The sequence below is a fragment of the Xyrauchen texanus genome, chromosome 12, assembly GCF_025860055.1.
Source record: "Xyrauchen texanus isolate HMW12.3.18 chromosome 12, RBS_HiC_50CHRs, whole genome shotgun sequence".
Taxonomy (NCBI): domain Eukaryota; kingdom Metazoa; phylum Chordata; class Actinopteri; order Cypriniformes; family Catostomidae; genus Xyrauchen; species Xyrauchen texanus.
The window spans coordinates 19,956,822-19,977,127 of record NC_068287.1 but is presented as its reverse complement, the minus strand read 5'-3'; the positions used below and the strand labels follow the sequence as shown (position 1 = coordinate 19,977,127).

The 20,306-nt window shown below is 36.5% G+C and overlaps 4 protein-coding genes across 6 annotated transcripts; 2 read left to right on the top strand and 2 right to left on the bottom strand.

The window, feature by feature from the left end:
* Positions 1-748: 748 nt before the first annotated feature.
* On the bottom strand, positions 749-4,679 carry LOC127652704 (28 kDa heat- and acid-stable phosphoprotein-like). Of its 2 annotated transcripts, none has more exons than XM_052139018.1 (6): positions 4,350-4,679; positions 4,007-4,098; positions 2,150-2,239; positions 1,634-1,752; positions 1,273-1,424; positions 749-1,183 (listed from the first exon to the last, which is right to left on the bottom strand). In XM_052139018.1, exons 1-6 carry the CDS (start codon positions 4,360-4,362, stop codon positions 1,119-1,121), a joined length of 531 nt encoding a protein of 176 aa, XP_051994978.1. In that variant the 5' UTR covers positions 4,363-4,679; the 3' UTR covers positions 749-1,118. The 2 variants fall into 2 exon arrangements, with proteins under 2 accessions (XP_051994978.1, XP_051994979.1); XM_052139019.1 differs by lacking the exon at positions 4,350-4,679 and adding an exon at positions 4,233-4,277.
* A 186-nt stretch (positions 4,680-4,865) lies between these two features.
* Positions 4,866-6,480, top strand: LOC127652705 (protein BUD31 homolog). Its single transcript, XM_052139020.1, has 4 exons — positions 4,866-5,083; positions 5,328-5,450; positions 5,946-6,112; positions 6,264-6,480. Exons 1-4 carry the CDS (start codon positions 4,990-4,992, stop codon positions 6,312-6,314), a joined length of 435 nt encoding a protein of 144 aa, XP_051994980.1. The 5' UTR covers positions 4,866-4,989; the 3' UTR covers positions 6,315-6,480.
* Positions 6,481-11,175: 4,695 nt separating this feature from the next.
* On the top strand, positions 11,176-15,604 carry LOC127652703 (cleavage and polyadenylation specificity factor subunit 4-like). Of its 2 annotated transcripts, none has more exons than XM_052139017.1 (8): positions 11,176-11,553; positions 11,688-11,738; positions 11,839-11,991; positions 13,678-13,773; positions 13,943-14,036; positions 14,578-14,650; positions 14,741-14,908; positions 15,000-15,604. In XM_052139017.1, the coding sequence occupies exons 1-8, from the start codon at positions 11,451-11,453 to the stop codon at positions 15,066-15,068; spliced, it is 807 nt and encodes a 268-aa protein (XP_051994977.1). In that variant the 5' UTR covers positions 11,176-11,450; the 3' UTR covers positions 15,069-15,604. The 2 variants fall into 2 exon arrangements, with proteins under 2 accessions (XP_051994977.1, XP_051994976.1); XM_052139016.1 differs by having other exon boundaries at positions 14,738-14,908.
* A 1,243-nt stretch (positions 15,605-16,847) lies between these two features.
* On the bottom strand, positions 16,848-18,198 carry LOC127652706 (ATP synthase subunit f, mitochondrial-like). The gene is made up of 4 exons (XM_052139021.1): positions 18,108-18,198; positions 17,352-17,459; positions 17,093-17,209; positions 16,848-16,984 (listed from the first exon to the last, which is right to left on the bottom strand). The coding sequence occupies exons 1-4, from the start codon at positions 18,121-18,123 to the stop codon at positions 16,956-16,958; spliced, it is 270 nt and encodes an 89-aa protein (XP_051994981.1). The 5' UTR covers positions 18,124-18,198; the 3' UTR covers positions 16,848-16,955.
* Between the last annotated feature and the right edge of the window lie 2,108 nt (positions 18,199-20,306).

The window sequence follows — 20,306 nt, the reverse complement described above, 5'->3', positions numbered from 1 at the left end:
TATTTGTTTTTGGCAATTCACATTCTTTTTGCATATCACCATCTAGTGGGCAGAGAGGAGAACTTATAGTCAAATAGACTTACATATTGATCGGTTTCTCACCTAGACATATCATCTCACTTCTGAAGACATGGATTTAATGACTGGAGTAAAATGGATTACATTTATGCTGCCTTTATGTGCTTTTGGGAGCTTCAAAGTTCTGGTCACCATTCACTTGCATTGTATGGACCTACAGAGCTGATATATTCTTCTAAAAATCTTGTTTGTGTTTTGCAGAAGAAAGAAAGTCAAACACATCTGGGATGGCATAAGGGTAAGTAAATGATGAAAGAATTCTCATTTTTGGGTTAACAATCCCTTTAAGTCTTAAGGACATTCTGGAGCCCATACAAATGTAAGGGTTTGTGACCAATATGTTAATACAAATGTAATAATATGAATCAAATACAATAAAAAAAAAACTTTCGCAAAATGTTTCTTAAGAACTAAAAAATTATATAAATAATCTGAATGGTCGAAATCTTTCTTTGCTGGTCTCTGAAGAGTTTTCTGTATTGTTAGTACATATAACATCTACAATGCTACAAATGTAACAATTTCCTAAAAGTTCTGCGGAAGGGCTTCAAAAAGAAAATTGAGATACAAAACAATTTACAACATGATACAAATATTTTTAAATAAACGTTCTGACATTTTTATAGGAATTATGTTTTTCTTTACATTATTTCAAGAGGAGAATCCAATCAGAACAACATTCTACAATATACCAGGTCCTTTAAAACTGAGGACAGATTATTCTTTATTTAATTAATAATTCTTGAAACTGAGACAGCAAAATCCACTCAGTTGCATGTGGCAATATGTTAATATATTAATAAATATGTCTATATTTGTAATATCATTGAGTGAGCGCAAGCATCAGGGCTTTCGCAAAGGCATTGCCTGGTTTCAGGTTTAATGTACTCTGAAATGTTCCTCTTCAATGGAACATTGTGTTATAATGTTTTACATAGCATAACACATCATCAAGCTTTGTTTTCAAACATAATATTGACAATATAATTGTATACTGTCCACAAATACATCAAAACTTTTAAGAATCCACTATGTCTGGATTATTTGAGAGACATCGTATGTATTCCTTTAGCCACTGCTGCTGCTGACTGTGCTGCTTCTTTTGCTGTAAAGACAAAGATCAAAACACAAATAAATGTCTGATGCCCAAACATCACATAGGTTCCATACCATTCCAGAATTCTTCTGATTTACCTTTACGTTCCTCTTCTTTTTTCAGCGCAGCCTCCTCACGTTGCTTTTTAATAATGGCAAGCCGAGCAAGATCTGCTTTAGCTTGATCTGTCTTTCCTGCTAAATGCATTTTCATATACCTTTCCTTGGCTTTTTGCTTTTCAATCTCTTCTCTGAAATGTAAAAAATATATATTATAATAAAAGAGGTGAGAAAATATATGTTGTTTATAACAGAAAAAAGTTGCTTTAAAGATTGTTACGTATTAACGTATCAAAAATTATAACATAAACACTTCCTATTTAAACATCAACTTGAGGCACACAAAAAGATAGTGGGAGATAAATGCTTCATTTGCTTCACTCAACCCAGTGTCTTTTACCTTTCTCTTCTGGAAAGCTGTCTGGGTCCTTCAAGTTCTATCTCTGTGACTTTCTTTGCTTTCTGGGCAACACGATTAGGATTTTCAATCTCTATCAAGCCCTCAACACCCTTCCTTTTCTGTGACAAAATGGAGAAAACAAGTAAATGTCAATTTGTTTCCAGATTTCATACATCAAGTGTTTGTAGTGAGTTGTAATGACACTGCCATGTTGAAGCATCACCAGCAAATTATCATCCATCAGAGGCGTGACTAGTATGACATTTCACAATCAGTATATAATGACGACATTTCAAACACAGTGATTGAAAGACAAATCAAAGAGCAATGATTTACAACTCCACCCAATAAGATTCCACATTAATTAGACTGAGTAAGAGTGTGTCTGATACTTGCAACCACAACGTCTCCTTGCTGCCAAAGCAGGCTCTGATGAATATATCTGCAGATAGATCTATAAGGAGATGGACTGGTCTGCAGACACTTTGGCAATCAAAATCATTCTAATTGATTTACCAGAGACCCCTCGTCATCGCTGTCCTCTGAACCTGTCAGTTTGTCCTCGCTTTGGGTGTCGTTCACTGACGCGCCTTCTTCGTCTTCAGTCTATGATGTAGAAAAAAAACGATTACTTTATCTAATTTCAAATTTGATGTAGCTTTATTTTGCTGCTTGTAGAATAGATTGTTTTGCACCAATAAGTTTGTTGTTGTGCTTTTGCTGGGTAGTTTTAGAAAGGCTTCTACAGCCAGATATGATGATAGTAAGAAAATAACCACGGTTTAGACCTAATGTTAAGCTTTGTAGAGAATGTGTCCATCTTACATGTTGTTGAAATGACTAGTGGTCGACCGATATGGGTTTTGCAGTGGCCCATGCCAATAACAATACCTAATGAGCAGGGTGGCCAATGGCAGATGTATACATGATACAATTCAATAACAGCAAATGAGAGCTACGCATAATTGCTGAAATTAAACTTTAAGTAAAGATTGACTGACGATGGAGTGTTGAATTATTGACAAATAATAATGCGGCTATGACACGAAATGAGAGAGAGGGAGCTTTACATGGATTTTAAATAAATTTAGGATATTATAGACATTTAGCTAATTTAAATGGCTTTTTTTAAATCAGTTTAGGGTCACAAACCACTTAAGAATAAACTGATCGACACAGGTTTATTTTTGTCCATCACCCCAATTTTATTCAATGAACGCACCTGTTGTGCACATATGCCTCTTCACCGACTGACATCAAAAGCAGAGAATAAATAGATTATGTCAAATCTCATGTAAACGCAGTTTTCTTGCTTTGTCCGATTTTTTAATAAGCTGATTTTTGGGACTAACATAGACTGTGTGTACTTTATGTTGTAGAACAAAATGTCCACATATCATCAAGTTATGTTTACCACAACCTTTATTTTGCTCACAAGTTCAAAAACCCCATTATAAAAAAATCCAGAGGGAACCTATTGTGAATTAGACTTCTGGGTTTGTGGACTACAACTTGAACAGCTCTATTGTCTACTATCTTTAGACACTGAATGAAATGTCCAAACAATGCACTTTAGTTTTATATATATATATATATATATATATATATATATATACAAAAAAAATGGTTCTTGTAAAACTGGAATATTTTATGCAATGTTAAAGTATTTTTCAAATGACCATTTAAATGTAATTTGATTTCAATTAATAATTTTAATGTAACATTTTGTAAAATCTAGGCTTATGAAAGAAAATTAATACAAAAGTTTGATACGTACTGTAAAAACGTCGATTGCATTGATGAATTAAAATGTAACCTCCTGATTTACTGATATGAACTGGGGAGCCAACTCAGTTACTTGATCCTTCTCTGCCATCTCCTGGTTGCAGACATGTGTTGTACCATTGGTGAAGTTGTTATTGTACACCAATTTTCTGTCACAAATTTGGCATTGCACTTGATTATTCCTTTAATCGAAACTAAAATACTGTAAATACTAATATATATATATATATATATATATATATATATATATATATATATATATATATATATATATATATATATATAAATAAACTTAATACTGTTGATATATTGGCCAACCACTAGATATTAAACTGTCAGTTTTATAGTTTTGGATGGACAGTGCTTGTGTTTCAGACTTATTTTTTCAATGATTGTATCATGGTCAGAACTATGAACTAAGATCTGCTTCTGCATAAAGATTAAAGGAACTGCAGTGATTTGCCTACATGTCCTAATAAAGGTAATGCATATATCCAAATGATAAGAATTGCTTTCTGTCCACCTCTTTATTGATATGTTCTCTGGACAAGAATATTGTTTTCTGAGATGACAATGTATGTAAATTACCTTATTTCGTTCTTTTTCTGCTTTCATTTGAGCATCTATTTCTTCGGGACTTGTGTAGGTTCTCATCCGACCTTTATGGCCACCTTTTTTTCCTAAAAACAAAACAAAAACAAATCATATTCACTTTCCAATATGTTTGTTCTCTGTTTACACAATAATTAGTTTAAAATTAGCAATGATCTCAATATTAAGCTATTATAACAGATTAGGTAAACAGTGTGTATACAAGCACACATCAGGATCCCCCAGTCAGCTCTTTACTGACGTGTGCTGCTTGGCTCAACGTGGTCAATCACTGTGGATCAGATTTTTGTGCCAGTTATATGTCTTTATGATATCTTACCTCCTTTGGGCATGATGACGACTAAACCTGACTTGATATTAAAAAAAAGAAAGAAAGAAAGAAAAAAAAAAAAAAAAAAAGATTAACTCAAACACACTCCAGACTCAACAAAAGGACAAGTTGTTAATACAGTTATGGTTTCTGGTTGTCTCAGTATTAAAATATCCCGGTTCAAAGGGTTCGTAATTGACCGTACGTGGTTTCAACTGACTCGCGGACCACAAAGTAAATAAAACAAATGTCAAATTATTAGGCAAAGTAGGCACAGTCATCGATTAGCATACAGCCAGCTGGTCTATGTTCCTATATTTACATTCAGACACACAACCGGACACCTAGCCTGATGCAATATGCCAGGACAGAGAATAACAACACCGTAGTCACGCTATAAAAATATTTTGTAATGTGAACTTGTGGTAATTTCATTGTAATACATAAAAAAATTAAGGCTAATAACAAGGTATTTCATGTTTTATGCTTGACAACAAAGACAACTTGTTGATGTAACTTTCTTAATTCTGAAGACCTCAAATGGACGTCATCAACGAGCGACAATTAGCACGAAGGTTCCGAATGCAGAAGCTCGCTGTTGCCTACTAAACAAACAATCGAGCCATTTAATTTTGAGTGAAATCAAAAAATGCCTAAAGTGAAAAGGAGTAGAAAACCACCTCCAGATGGTTGGGAGCTGATAGAGCCAACTCTTGACGAATTGGATCAGAAAATGCGCGAAGGTTCGTTCAACAGTTTACAAATTAGCCAGAATGCTAACTAGCCTCTCCTTTATTTTTAAATATTTATTAATAAGATTGTACTTTTTAGCTTACTGAGACCGTCATATACACATAGATATGTTAAACTATTTTATTTAAAACGCTTTGTTTGGGCGTTATTATAAAAGTCGAATACGGCATCGTGAATTCATCCATTATTTACAAGTTGTATGTAACAAAAAGTGCTTTATATTGTGGTTCACAGCTGAAACCGAGCCTCATGAGGGGAAACGTAAAGTTGAGTCTCTATGGTCAATCTTCAGACTCCATCACCAACGCAGCCGTTACATATTCGACCTATTTTACAAAAGAAAGGCCATCAGTCGAGGTATACTCATGTTAGAGTTTAGCACCTATTTAAGGTGCACTCACTAATTTTTACCTCATTAAAAGTGTTTAACTGCTAAAGACATGAATTGTAATTTTTCAATATATGTAGGAAATCATGATCATTCACATTAAAATGAAGACTCCAGTCATATTGGTAATCTTATAAAAGCTGTTTTATTCTACATGGAGAGGGTCCGCACATGGGGGAAGCCATGTTAGTATCACATGACCAGCCCAATAGTACTCAATCTCAGTAACCATCCTGTTATTTGACACTTTCACTCATTGATTAAAGTAAATAAGGCTGACTGTGAAAACTAAATTTCTACAATGGCATCTGAAACTGAAAACTATTGATTTTTAATGATGCTGGATTCAAGCCCCTAGGTTTAAGTGTAACTTCAAAATGACACATACTAAAGTTACCGATTGCTCCTTTAAAATTGATTAGCTGTATCAATACATGTTTTTAATGTCTAGTTTTGTTTCCTAGAGCTATATGAGTATTGCATCAAAGAAGGATATGCAGACAAGAATCTGATTGCCAAATGGAAGAAACAAGGCTATGAAAATCTGTGCTGTCTGCGGTGCATTCAGACACGTGACACTAACTTTGGGACAAATTGCATATGCAGAGTGCCCAAGAGTAAGCTTGAAGTGGTAAGTTATATTCAACCTCCCAGGTATTCAAAGAGAATATTCAAACCTTGCACTTGCCTGTTGCACAGTTCTTTATTTATTACTCTACACCTATTTGCAAGGCCTTTAAAGTCATTATTTGTAACTGTCCTTAATTTGTTTTGTTTCTTAGGGTCGTATTATTGAATGCACTCACTGTGGATGCAGAGGATGCTCTGGATGAGTCAAGAAGGAAACAACTTTTGCATTGTGTTGGAACATTAGGGCTTTGTACTTTTAAATATCCTTAACGGGTTGTTATTACAATGTCAGATGTGTGGTGAAATCAAATTGATTATTGTTTGTGTATTCTTTGATTTGTATTATTTTATTAAACTGCTGTATCTTAATCATGCTGTGTCATCGTGTCTAACCTCAATGATGTTAAGCATGTGGCTTACTATAAAATGAGTTTTATAGGTATGCTATGGTGAAAAGACAAAAGTAGGACAGGGATTCCCATTCACCAATCAAGATTCATCCAAAAAATTATCTTATTTTTTGGAGGAAGCACTCTTATTTCCCCCTTTTTCCCCTCTTTTTTTTTTTTTTTAACTTTTAATGTTATTTTATTTCATAGAAGTCAGGGGACATGTTTAGTCAGGGGTTTACTAGTGCAAACTATTTTATAGGAATAGCACAATTATTCCCTGGTATGTGGCTGTTGTCTTAAAATTACAAGTAATTGGAACACTCAACAAACACAATCATCGAATTATTTAACACGTTCGTTAATCAATCAGAACATCTCAGCAGATGTATGGAGTGATGTGACATGTCAGGGAACTAGTGCCGTTCACAATTCCATAACTCCTACAATCAAATAGAAAATAAAAATTCAACAAGCAGAACTAAATGCAAGACAGTGCAATCATATAAGGCATAAGCCTAGTGCATTTCCCCTGCAATGTATGGAGCAGAAAAACACTGATATTGGAAAAGTATGTGGTGATCACATCAAGGCTCTGGGTTACTGACGAAAGGTCAGGGGTTCAAGCCACAGCACCACCAAGATACCACTGTTGCGCGCTTGAGCAAGGCCCATGACCCTATCTGCAAAAACAACTAAATTTCATTGGCTCTGTACTCTGCACAATGACAATAAAGTTGAATCTACCTATCTATATGCCATTCATAAGTCCATATCATCACCTACAATCCAGTACAAAATCAATATCAGACTGAAAGGCACATGAATATAACTGTAACAATATAAAGAATAAGCATATTCTTTCAGAGTATGGGCTCATGCATTTACAGGAATGCTTACAGGACAATCAAACATAAGCAATTTTCATACACAAGTATCCTTCTCAAGATTCTCTCAGATCCGTGATGTTAACAGCTAACACGAAGACAATCCCAGCATAAAAACATCCTTAATATTACAGAGATTTATATATACAACACTTAATGAGAGCAAGATTTCTTGAGTCAGTCCCTAGTAGAAAGATTTAATTGGGAAATTATGGTAATGTTTAGAATTTTTAGAGGTACATCCATAAGATTTCTTAGGGGAGTAAGGTTGCCATTGTACATAGAAGATGTGGCCTCGTCCATAAACTGTTAAGTAATTTATACACACAAGTAGTAATATGTGCATGAAAGCAAGGAAAGAACCATTATTTCTCAACCTTGAAGTATGTTGCTCTTTCGTTATTAAAAATGCTGACATGCAGAAAAGTGCAAACTTAAAGGGATTGTTTACCAAAAAATGAAACTTCTCTCATAATTTACTCACCCCTATGCCATCCCAGATGTGTATGACTTTCTGTTACTGAAAGCAAATGAAGAGTTTTAATAGTGAAAGTGGAGATTTAGTAAAGAACAAAAAAGGACTTATTTATTGACCTGTTTCTTACCCACATTTATCATGTTGCTTTTGAAGATATGGATTTAACCACTGGAGTCATACTGATGACATTTATGCTGCTTTTATACACTTTTTTAGAGCTTAAAAGTTCTGGTCACCATTCACTTGTATTGTATGAGATGAAGCTGAAATATTCTTCTAAAAGTCTTAATTTATGTTCAACAGAAGAAAGTCATACACATCTGGGATGACATGAGGTTGAGTAAATTATTAGAGAATTTTCATTTTTGAGTGAACTATCCCTTTAAATGTCTCTCTACAACTCAGAACTTCACAAACATCACTGATGAAAGATATTTCAAATCATATGTGAGGTATAGGCACAAACTAGATTAGTCAAAGTAGGTTTGTTATTTCTTTCCTGCGTTGGACGAGATAGTGTCTCTCGACTCAAAACATACCACACTGCATATCATATCACAAAGGGGCCATCATTACGGCAATGTTATGTTATGCCCACACTCCCCGTTTAAGTTTCTTGTAATTCAGCTATGATTTCAGATAAACTAGTGTAAAAAACCGAGTACACGTTACATAAAATTAGTTTAATAGGTGCAGCATTGAGTGTATAGAGATCGCTAATGTGACGTCATCGTGACGTATTACCAGTGGTGAACGCAAAGCATTTTGGGAATCCGCGGCACAAACAGAAGGCGCCAGACTTGATTGCATGGAGGGAAGAACGCAGTGTTCAAGGTACCGTCTACCTGCTGTGTTATAAACTGCAATAGTCGTTCTCACGATAGAAGTGGCATAAAGCTTAAGAACGGAAAATCCTTTTATCGTTTTCCAGCTTGAAAAAATAATAGTACAAGCCATGTTTCAGAGGTGACAAAAAGGCGACGAATGGCATGGATAGCAGCAGTAAGGAGGCCCAAGATTACCTTTGATAACACTCCACCACACATGATGGTGTGTTCAAAGCATTTTCACAAAGGTAAGTTACAATTACTCTCTGTAAATGTTTTATTGTGGGCAAATAACCAGCGTGTTTTGTTTGATTTAACCAGACCATTAGATTTGACGTTAAGCCAATGTTAACTGTTAACTAGCATGAAATGGCTAGAAAATTAGCTGAAGTTACCAATGTACTAAAGCGTAACGTTAATCAGTTTTAAATGTTGTACATCTAGGCTACATAGCAATTTATTTGGTGACTGTGTTTGCAGGCTAACCTGCCTATGAAATGTTGGAGTGTGATCCTGACTGGGCTCCTTCTCTGTACCTCGGCCATACTGAGGTCAAAGCTACGAACACAGACCGGTTCAAGTGGTTTAGGAGAAGAGCGACGAGTTCACAACAACAGCAACCCCCATCGCTAGGCACTGACCACACTGGTCCTGAGGCTGAGTTGGAAGCTCACATGAATCAACCTCTATCGCCAGGCACTGACCACACTGGCCCTGAGGCTAAGTTGGATAATGCAGCACCTTTATACCCAGGTAAATAGTAAAAGAATACAATATATGTTGCCCCCTGTGTATATCTAATCTGGATTAATTTGGAATAAAGGTTGTGATATGACACAATGTATTTTTATTGTTACTGTCAGACAACACTACACCTGCAACCAGTAAAAAGCAGAACACCGAGAACTGTGGCTTTCTTCAGAAGCTCTCGCCTGGAGACCTAGTGTTAGCGGACCGTGGATTTGATATTAAAGAAAGTGTTGCCCTTGTGGGTGCTACACTGAAAATACCTGCCTTCACCAGGGGCCATCACCAACTTAATGCAAAAAATGTGGAACAGACCAGGAAGTTAGCTCATGTCAGGATCCACATGGAGCGAGTGATAGGGTGTATGTGCTCTAAGTTTAACATATTAAATGACACAATACATCTGGGATTTGTGGTGCCTTGTGAGGGGGAGGATAAAACTGCTGGATAAAATTGTGGTTGTGTGCTGTGCTTTGACCAATATGTGTCCAAGTATTGTTGTGAAGCCGTCATGTTAGAATTAAACACCATGCTCACATCTAATATGTAAATATGTTTTTTTCAAAAGATTTTGTAATGTCACTTCTCACATGTAATGATTTTTAGCCATCTCTGTAAATAAAATACACAAAGACTGAATGAAATTATGCCTCCTTTATCTGTATTAAGGAAGAATTGTGCAAAATCAGTGTTATTTTGTTGCAAACACAATTACATAACTTAAATAGTAGTAACAACCAACTTAATTTCAGTTTCTTTACATATTTAACATGTAAATACATTTAGATGAAGACATTTATAAAGAGTCCATAGAAAAGACAACTGGAAATGTATGAGGTAGGTTGTGGGTGATAAGTCACAGACATGTGCAAGCATCGTATTGCCATAACTCTTCTCTGGCTGGACACAAATATAAGTAAACACTTTGCAGTTTGAATGATGTCCTCCTATGAACAAAATGATGGAGTATGTTTTTATGTTTCCACTGTTCGATCGCGCGAGGAGTGTGGTGCTTAAAACATTAGCATACCGTTGAACGGACGAGTTTTCTGCCCCACTTTTACAATCTCCAGGTCCTGGACCCATCCATCTGTAAAAAAGACCTGGGCCTGCTGCAGCGACTTGAAGTTACTGAAAACTAACATTTAATATCATATAGTTGTATATATATGGGTGCTGAAAGTTGGGCAACAGGTTGACATCCCCTGACCAGTCACAGTCACTTTGATTCCCTTTATTTTCTCGTCATACCTCGTTTTTGCATTAGGATTTAGTTTTAGGCGGTATGGTCCGACAATGTTTTCTTTAGACCGCTGCATTTTGTAGGTTTATATTCTGTTTTTCACGCTTTTTATTATTTTCATGCCAGAACACTAGCCTGCTATGCGATGCCAGCCCATGTAAACTGGCCAAACATACCCATAATTCTTTGCGTTGTGATGACGTTGCCGTCCAGTTGGTCACATGTCTTAGCAATCTCTATAGGTGGTATGGCGTTTGAGGAATGGCCGCAGACCTTTTAATCAATACCAAACACTCAGATAAAAATCCACATTCAATGAACTGTTTGTGTTGCTAACTCGCTTTTTCCTCCCTCAGATTAGTTAGCTAAAATTCTTTAATTATGTTTACATTTTTTAATTTAAATAACAAGACTCTTAATTGTTTTTTTTATGCATTCGCGCTTTCCCAGCTCGATGATGTTGTACTTGATTAGACGGTCTGTCTGCGGCAGAAGTTCGTGGGTCAGGGATCAGCGGTTTCTTTAGAATGTTTATCATTACAGTTCATTCATGCGCGATATTTAAAAAAATAAATAAATAAACAATTTGTCTGATTTATACATCTGACTATTTTTCTGCTACACTTTGTTTTCATTATCAAATTAAACCTGAAAACAGCAAAGCGATAACTTGTTAGCTATCAAGTACTTATTTTTAGTTTTCTGATCAAGTGGTGTTTCCTGAATAGTTTCCCTGGCTGGAGAAAGTATACATCATATAATACAACAATGCAGGAATTAATCGCAATTGTCGATCACCTCAAGTTTGATCTAGAAATAGCTGTAGAACAGCAATTGGGTGCTCAACCACTGCCATTTCCAGGAATGGATAGTAAGTTACTAGGGATATAATGTCGAATATTTTTTTATTTAATTTTATTATTAATAAAACAAATGTTATATAGATTTGTCTAGGGCATAACGATACCCAATAATGGCACACATATTTGTTTGTTTATCTTACAGAATCCGGCGCTGCTGTGTGCGGGTTCTTCATGCGAGCTGCCTGTATGAAAGGCATGTGTTACAAAACAGTCCGTTGAAAGCTTAAGTTTGTTAAAAATTGTAATAATAGTGTAAATCGTTGATCAGAAGCAACAACTTTCTGTTTTGGCAGGTGGAATGTGTCCATTCAGACACATAAGTGGAGAAAAGACTGTGGTTTGCAAGCACTGGCTTAGAGGTTTATGCAAGAAAGGAGACCAATGCGAGTTTTTACACGAGTATGATATGACGAAGATGCCTGAATGTTATTTCTACTCCAAATTTGGTTAGTATTTAATATCTATCTATCTATCTGTCTATCTATCTATCTATCTATCTATCTATCTATCTATCTATCTATGGGTGGCAACACATAAGTGGCAGGAAAAAGTATGTGAATCCCTTTAGAATTAGCTGTTTTTTTGTATTAACTGGTCATAAAATGTGATCTCATCTTCAAAGTCACAATTATAGACAAGCACAATGTGCTTAAGCTAGCAACATACAAACAATTATAATCTTTCATGTCTTAGTTGAACATCCCATTAAACATTCACAATGCCATGGACAAATTAAGTGATCCTTTGGATTTAATATCTGGTCGATACTCCTTTGGACTCAATAACCTCAACCAACCTTTTCCGGTAGCTGCGGATTAGTCCCGCACAACGTTCAGAAGGAATTTTGGACCATTCTTTCTTACAGAACTGCTTCAGCTTGGCCATATTCTCAGGATGTCTGGTGTGAAGGGCTCTCTTGAGCTCATTGTCCTGCTGCAACACCCAACTTCTAGTGAGCTTCATTAGGCACACAGCCGTCCTGACATTATCCTGTAGGATATCTTGATATTCTTGGAATTCATTTTTCCATTGATTATTGCAATGGCGCAGCAATGGTTTTCTTTGAAAACAGCAGCTTTCTTCGAGGTATCCTGCCATGGGCACCATGTCTGTTTAATGTTTTCCATACAGTAGACTCATGAACAGAGATGTTAACCAGTTCCAATGATTACTTTCAAGTAGGGCTGAATGATTAACCAAAATAAAATCGAAATTGCGATATGACCCATTGCGATTTTCAAACAGCGAGGGCTGTGATTTAATGAAATAACTATTATAAACTTGCTGCCATTATTTTGGTGGAAGCTTTTATTTTGAAAACTGAAGTGACAGAAGTATCTGGTGTTTGAAGTTGAGTTGACAGCAGTCTTTTATTGCTGTGAAATGCTCTCATCTGCCTTGCTGTCAACAAAAGCTGTCCCCCTTTTCTCCCAATTTGGAATTCCCAATGCGCTTTTTAAGTCCTCATGATCGTGTAGTGACTCGCCTCAATTCGGGTGGCAGAGGACGAATCCCAGCTGCCTCCGCACCTGAGACCGTCAACCTGTGTATCTTATCACGTGTCTTGTTGAGTGCATTGCCACGGAGACATAGCTCGTGTGGAGGCTTCACTCCATCTACCGCGTCATCCACGCTCAACTCATCATGCGCCCCACTGTGAACGAACCATATTATAGGGACCACGAGGAGGTTACCCCATGTGACTATACCCTCCCTAGCAACTGGCCAGTTTGGTTGCTTTGGAGACCTGGCTGGAGTCACTCAGCATTCTCTGGTATTCGAACTAGTGAACCCCAAGGGTGGTAGTCAGCGTTTTTTCTACTGAGCTACCCAGGCTCCCCTCATGGGGTTATTTCCTAATTTGTATATTGTGGATGATGAGATTTAATGCCCATTGCAATGAATTCTTCTTTCAATTAGTCAAACTCCTACTTAGACTTTGGGAAACATTTAATGTTACTTGAATTAACTGCAAAAATATTAAGCGAATTATCGCAATTTAGAAACAAATATCGACTGACAGCACTAAAACTTATACAGAAATGCAGGTAATTCCAATGGTTTCACATACTTTTTCTTGCCACTGTAATATCTATAATAGTGTTAATAATTTGTATGTGTTTATTTTGTAGGAGAGTGCAGTAACAAAGAGTGTCCGTTCTTGCACATTGACCCAGAATCTAAGATTAAAGATTGCCCATGGTATGATAGGGGATTTTGTAAGCACGGTAAGTCTTCTGTAGTGATGATTTTCTGATATTTTCACAGCTCAGTTTTTTCCCCCAATTTAATAAAATGTTGTGGAAACCAAGCCAGGAAAGTTCAGTTACAGATATTGCAATGTTAACAGTAATGGCAAATAAATATTTCTACTTTTATTTTCTCTCGTCCCTTGAGGTCCGGATTGCAGGCACAGACACACAAGAAGAGTCATTTGTGTTAATTACCTTGTCGGCTTCTGTCCAGAGGGCAAGTCATGCAAATTCATGCAGTGAGTTCAAATCAGTTGTTGCAGTTCATGCTTGTAAGTAGTTATGCATGTGATTGACACATTTATGCATTAAAACTAACCATTTTGGGGACTGGGTAGCTCAGCGAGTAAAGACGCTGACTACCACCCCTGGAGTCACGAATTTGAATCCAGGGCATGCTGAGTGACTCCAGCCAGGTCTCCTAAACAACCAAATTGGCCCGGTTGCTAGGGAGTGTAGAGTCACATGGGATAACCTCCTCATGGTCACTATAATGTGGTTCTCGCTCTCGGTGGGGGGTGTGGTGAGTTGTGCGTGGATGCCGCAGAGAATAGCTAAAGCCTCCACGTGCACAATGTCTCTGTGATAACATGCTCAACAAGCCACGTGATAAGATGCACGGATTGATGTTCTCAGACGTGGAGGCAACTGAGATTCGTTGCAAGTCACTACGCCACCACGAGGACCTAGTGAGCATTGGGAATAGGGCATTCCAAATTGGGGAGAAAGGGGGGAGAGAGAAAAAAACTAACCATTTGAAAAATATTTTGTAATCACTAGCCCAAGATTTGAACTTCCTATGGGTGCGACTGAACAGCCACCACTGCCTCAGCAAGCACAGTCTCAGCAAAAGGTATTGTTCAGCGTAGTTAACTCTTAAAAGGTTTAGTTGACCCCAAAGAGGAAAATTCTTCCAATCGTATCTAATCTGTTTCCTCAGCAGCAAAACATGCAGCCCATAAACAGGTCATCACAGTCACTCATTCAGTTAACCAACCCCAATGTATACAACAACATGAGAATTCCAAATGCTGTTGGAATAGTGCATCCTCATAGCAACATGGGTGGACCTCGTGGTCCTCGTCCACTGGACCAAGTTACATGTTACAAGGTGGGACTGCTATTTTATTTTATGCATCAAATCGATTATCTGTGCACAATACTTTAAAACGCAATTACATATTATGTCTGTTTGTTTCCAGTGTGGCGAGAAGGGCCATTATGCCAATAAATGCACAAAAGGACATCTGGCTTTCCTGAGTGGACAGTAATGGTTTTCTACAAGAAAGGATCTCAAAATTGTGGCTGCACTTGCAGATTAAGACACGTGATTCCTGGTACATTAACCTTACACTGCAAAGGTTATAGTTGACCGACGAACATGTGGCTCTGCCTCACTGTCCCATGTGCCAAGCACTATCGTGGGCGAGTGTGCATCACAGCCAGTATGTTTTCAACAGGTAGAATGAATGGCCAGCAACACCTTTTTTTTTTTTTTATACATTTTCATTCCGATGAAACCTTGCCTACCTCACTTTCATACTTCGAAATGTGAGTCTTTTCTAATGAAGCTACAAGGTGTTGATCACTGAAACTTAAAGCACTGCTTAGTTTAGAGGAAAATATATTAAGCATTCTTTAGAGAGAACATTGGTGCTAAATGCAATATTGTTCAAATGAGATGCAAAGTTATATCGGGAATTGAAGAGGCAGTCGGGGCATCACTTGGTAGTCAATCAAGATGCTTGTTGATATAAAAAAGGTTTTGGATTAGGGATGTTGTACCTCTTATTACAATAAAGATTAACTGGATTTTAGAAGCCATGGTCTCTGTAACGTTTTATGAAGAACGAAACCATAATAGATTTAATTTTCAATGTGGATCAACTGTTTGTTACATACTTCTGGGGTAGCACAAAACAATCTGCTCTTGCTTTTTCAGTGTTTGAATAGTCTTTTATGACTGAATATTCCCTTGCAGTGAGACTTTTGTACTTTACTTTGATAATACAGTACATTTAAATAAGCACTCCAGTGTAAATGGGTAGTTGACATGTCAGGCAGTGACAGCCTGTAATGTGATAAGCTATACTTTTTTGGAACTTATTATGACCTCACATTATCTGAAGTATTTGTACTTTTAAACATATTGTCTGCAGGACTGTTTTAAGTGAACTGAAAAAAGTAAAAAAAAAACTTATGACAAGTCATGGCACCTTAAATATAATCTTACCCTCACAGATTAACCTAAAATCTGATGATTAAAAAATTCCATGTCATTTGACAACTGTTTTTCAATAGCCCAAGCTGCAAAGTTACATATCTTGTTTACTGAATTTATAGTTCTCAGGTAAACTACCTTGAAAATTCTCATAATTTACTCACCCTCATGCCATCTCAGATATGCATGACATTCATTCTTCTGCAGAACACTAGAGTTTTAGAAGAACACTTCATCTCTGTAGGTCCATACAATGAATGAGGGCCAGATCTTTCATGGTCCAAAAATCACAAAGGCAGCATAAAAGTAATCCATAAGACTCCAGTGGTTTAATCAATTTCTTCAGAAGTGATATGATAGGTGTGGGTGAGAAACAGATCAATATTGAAGTCATTTTATACTCAACTTTCACTTTTTTTTTTTTTGGGTCGATTCACATTCTTTGTGCATATCGCTCCTTCTTAGTTTATAGTAAAATAAAAACAACACATCACATCTGAAGATTAGTATTTAACCATTAGAGTCATGTGGAGGAAGTTTTATGCTGCCTTTATGTGCATTCTGGAGCTTCTAAGTTCTGGACACCATTCACTTGCATTAAATGGACCTAAAGAGCTGAAATATTTTAGATTTTTTTTTAGGGTAACTATTGCTTCAGCTCTAACAATTTAGTTGTGACTTTTAATATTGCTTAAAAAAAAAAACACACACACTAGACCTCAACCTAGTAAATACATATGAAATTAATCACCACAATAACTGTGAATAATAATCAACCTTCTATAAATACAGCCAACAAATATGTAAGCTTTCAATAAAAGAGTCCAGGTTAAATACATTTAATTTTATTCTTTGTCACAAACAGAGAAAGCTGAGAGTTGTGGTGATCACACAGTGGCAGACAAAAGATTTCAGTGGTCTGCTGGTCCATTGGGTTTCAGTGGTACTTCCTCCACCTGTCGTGCTCTATTAGGGGCAAGAAAAGAAAACACTCAATTTAGATAACAGCACAATAGTGAAGGGCACATTAGTATCAGTGTTGATTCTTCAGTACTAGGTTTGGTTTGTACTTACTGATGTGATCATACTCCCAAAGGTAGCTCAGGGCAACATAACCAGCAATGAACATGGCAACCCCACCAATACCACCTTTCCTCACATTGATGTATTTGTTGTAATATCGCTCATACCCTAAAACAAGACGTTATCATGAATACAATGGGCCTGTTCTCAGAGAAATTTTTTTTTTTTAACTAAATCACATAAAAACAAAATGTTTATATTGCTACATACATTTTTTCTTTCCAAGTATAAGGGACATATTAGTGATTACCTCTGCGAACTCCACCAAGAAGTCCATTTGGGGTGAAGTCTCTTGTTCCAAGCCATGACGGCACTTGCCCAAGCTTGACATCCAAAAGCCTTTTCTCAGCCAGTGCCACTGGGAAAGCACATACACCATATGTAATGAACACATTTCACAGACATTATAACAAGACAAGCAAACACTAACAAAAATTGTACCATTGCTATACCTTGATTTTTAGAACAAATTACAAATATCTTAGTACCATGCAAAAAAAAAAAAAAAAAGCATTAATTAGTTTATAATTCTATACCGTGGTACCACAGTACTTTATTAAAAGGAAAGCACCAAGCCATAAATATTAAATATAAGATAATAAACAGTTTAGTCACACCAATGACACACGTTCTAAAGGTTTGGGCTGACTAGCCAAATCATTGACCGTCTTCAGCTATCAACTATCAAGGATGTGAGCCAAACAGTGCAAAATCACTACATGACCTATAATGAGTAATGATTCGGCATGGTATTTAATTAGCACTGATACGGGGTAGATTTTGCACCGGGTAAGTATGAGCCAATGTTACAGAAAGTCCTTGACATGACTCGCGTCTGCCTACATCGAGACCTTCAATGTAAAACACTCGCGCGTGCGAGTTAACAATACTCAATTCAATTGGAATGCCTTCCGACGCAAAGCTAAATTAAAGAGCACAATATACTTTACGTCATCCAAACAATCAGTGAAATACATTAATCTATACATGTTTCATTCAGTCATACCTGGTTTGTCCGCCATCTTAATCTGAACTTCAAGATGATGGCTGCTGTGTTGCGTGCGTGCGTGCTTGGGAAAAAAAAAAACGTAGTTACGTCACAGATGAAAAAAAATTAGGCGGGGCGGGGCGTCTTCTTCTTCTTGTTGTGTTGTTTAATGGTGGTTGACAAGCCAGCGGTGTATTACCGCTACGAGACTGGACTGGGGCGTGAAGCACTAACGTAAACTTTATATAATATGTTTATTAAATCCTATTTTACAATCCTGTATTGTAAAAACTTGAGATAATTAAGTATTTCTCTTTGTATTTTTGACTGTCCTGAGGCACAATTCAATTGGTTTGGTAAGGTGAAAGTGATTTAATCTATAATTATCATTTTATACAATTTCTCAATAATACATGTTCAAGACTCTCTTCTTCACCACTGTCACCACCCATTATCCTATTTTTAACAACAAATGTTTTAAGCCAGAATACAATTTTTGTATATTGTATAGGTGTCTTCCCCATTTATTCCTTGTCCCACATTTCTCTCAACTTTATATTCATAAGTTCTCTAATTCTTCCTTTTACCTCTTCTTCACTGAGTGGAATATGAACTTCAGCATCAATATGATCCATTGCATGTTTAGCCAGTTTGTCCACTATTTAATTTCCTTGTAATCCCACATTTGCTTGTACCCAAATCTCAGGACCATCCACAGTTTCTGAATCCTAAGCAGATGTGTAAGTATCTCATATAATAAATCTTGTCTTGATTCAGACTGCCAATTTAATAAGCTATTTAAAGCTGATTGAGAGTCTGAACAAATAACAGCCCTCATTGGCTGAATGTCTTCCATCCATCACATAGCTATTAATTGTGTTGAATAAACCGACACATCATTATTTGTCCTTTTTTGAATGCTGTCTTTGAACCCCTTAATATATACTGCTGCAGATGTTTTTCCAGATATAGGATCATTTGAACCATCTGTGAATATGTGGAGCATTGAAGAGTATTCCAGACCTAAATACTGCTGTACAATAACCTCCTTTTGTGTATATGTTTCAATCTTAACTTTATATTGTAGATGGAAATCGACTTAAGCCATGGGGAACAACCATGGAGGTATATTTGGTACTACAATTGTTGGACTAACTGAATTTCTGTAATTCAAAAATTCATAACCTCTTTATTTGCTGTCCAACCCAAACTTCTTATTATTATTATTTCCATACTCCTCTTTTAGCATTTCCTTTTCTGGGTGTGTCTCAGAATGTCCTCTCATATTAATCCAATAATTCATTGTTAATTTTAATTTGCATATACACATGGGCATTTATCCCACCTCCACTTAAAGCACTGTTATTGGAGAGGATTTAAAAGAACCACAACATATTCTTAACGATTGTGCCTGTACTGTTTCAATTTTCCTCATCAAGGCTAATGGCGCAGACCCATATATTATATATCCATAATCCAGTACTGACCTGATCAATGCACTATATATTCATTGTACATATATTTGACTATAGTCCCCATTCTATTTCTGCTAGACATCTTTTTAACACTTATTTAATACTTTCTGAACATGAATCTTAAAAGTCAGCCTAGAATCCATCCATATCCCTAAATATCTTATAATTTTATCCTGTTCAAGTACCTGATTGTACAGTTTCACTTTAATTTCAGGGATACATTTTTCTTTGTAAAACAAAGTTGTGTCTTAGTCACTGATATCCGAATACTCCATTTGTTGGCCCATTTCTCCACTTCATTAACTGCTGTTTGTATTACTCTTGTCACATTTGATACATTACGACTCTTCCATATCGCTCCATCTGTTTTGACATTTTGGAAGACATCTATCAAAATATGAAACAATATTGGACTGCACACACTTCCTTGTGGGATCCCATTATCACGGAGTGGTGGTGGTGTAGTGGTCTAAACCACATAACTGGTAAACTGGTAATCAGAAGGTTGCTGGTTCGATCCCCACAGCCACCACCACTGTGTCCTTGAGCAAGGCACTTAACTCCAGGTTGCTCCAGGGGGATTGGCTCTGTAAGTCGCTTTGGATAAAAGCGCCTGCCAAATGCATAAATGTAAATTTAATGTATTATCTATTGTATATATTTTGGAATATGATGATCCAACCGTTACCTGAACTGTTCTAGCAAGCAAAAAAATCCTTTATCCAATTAAACATTCTACCTT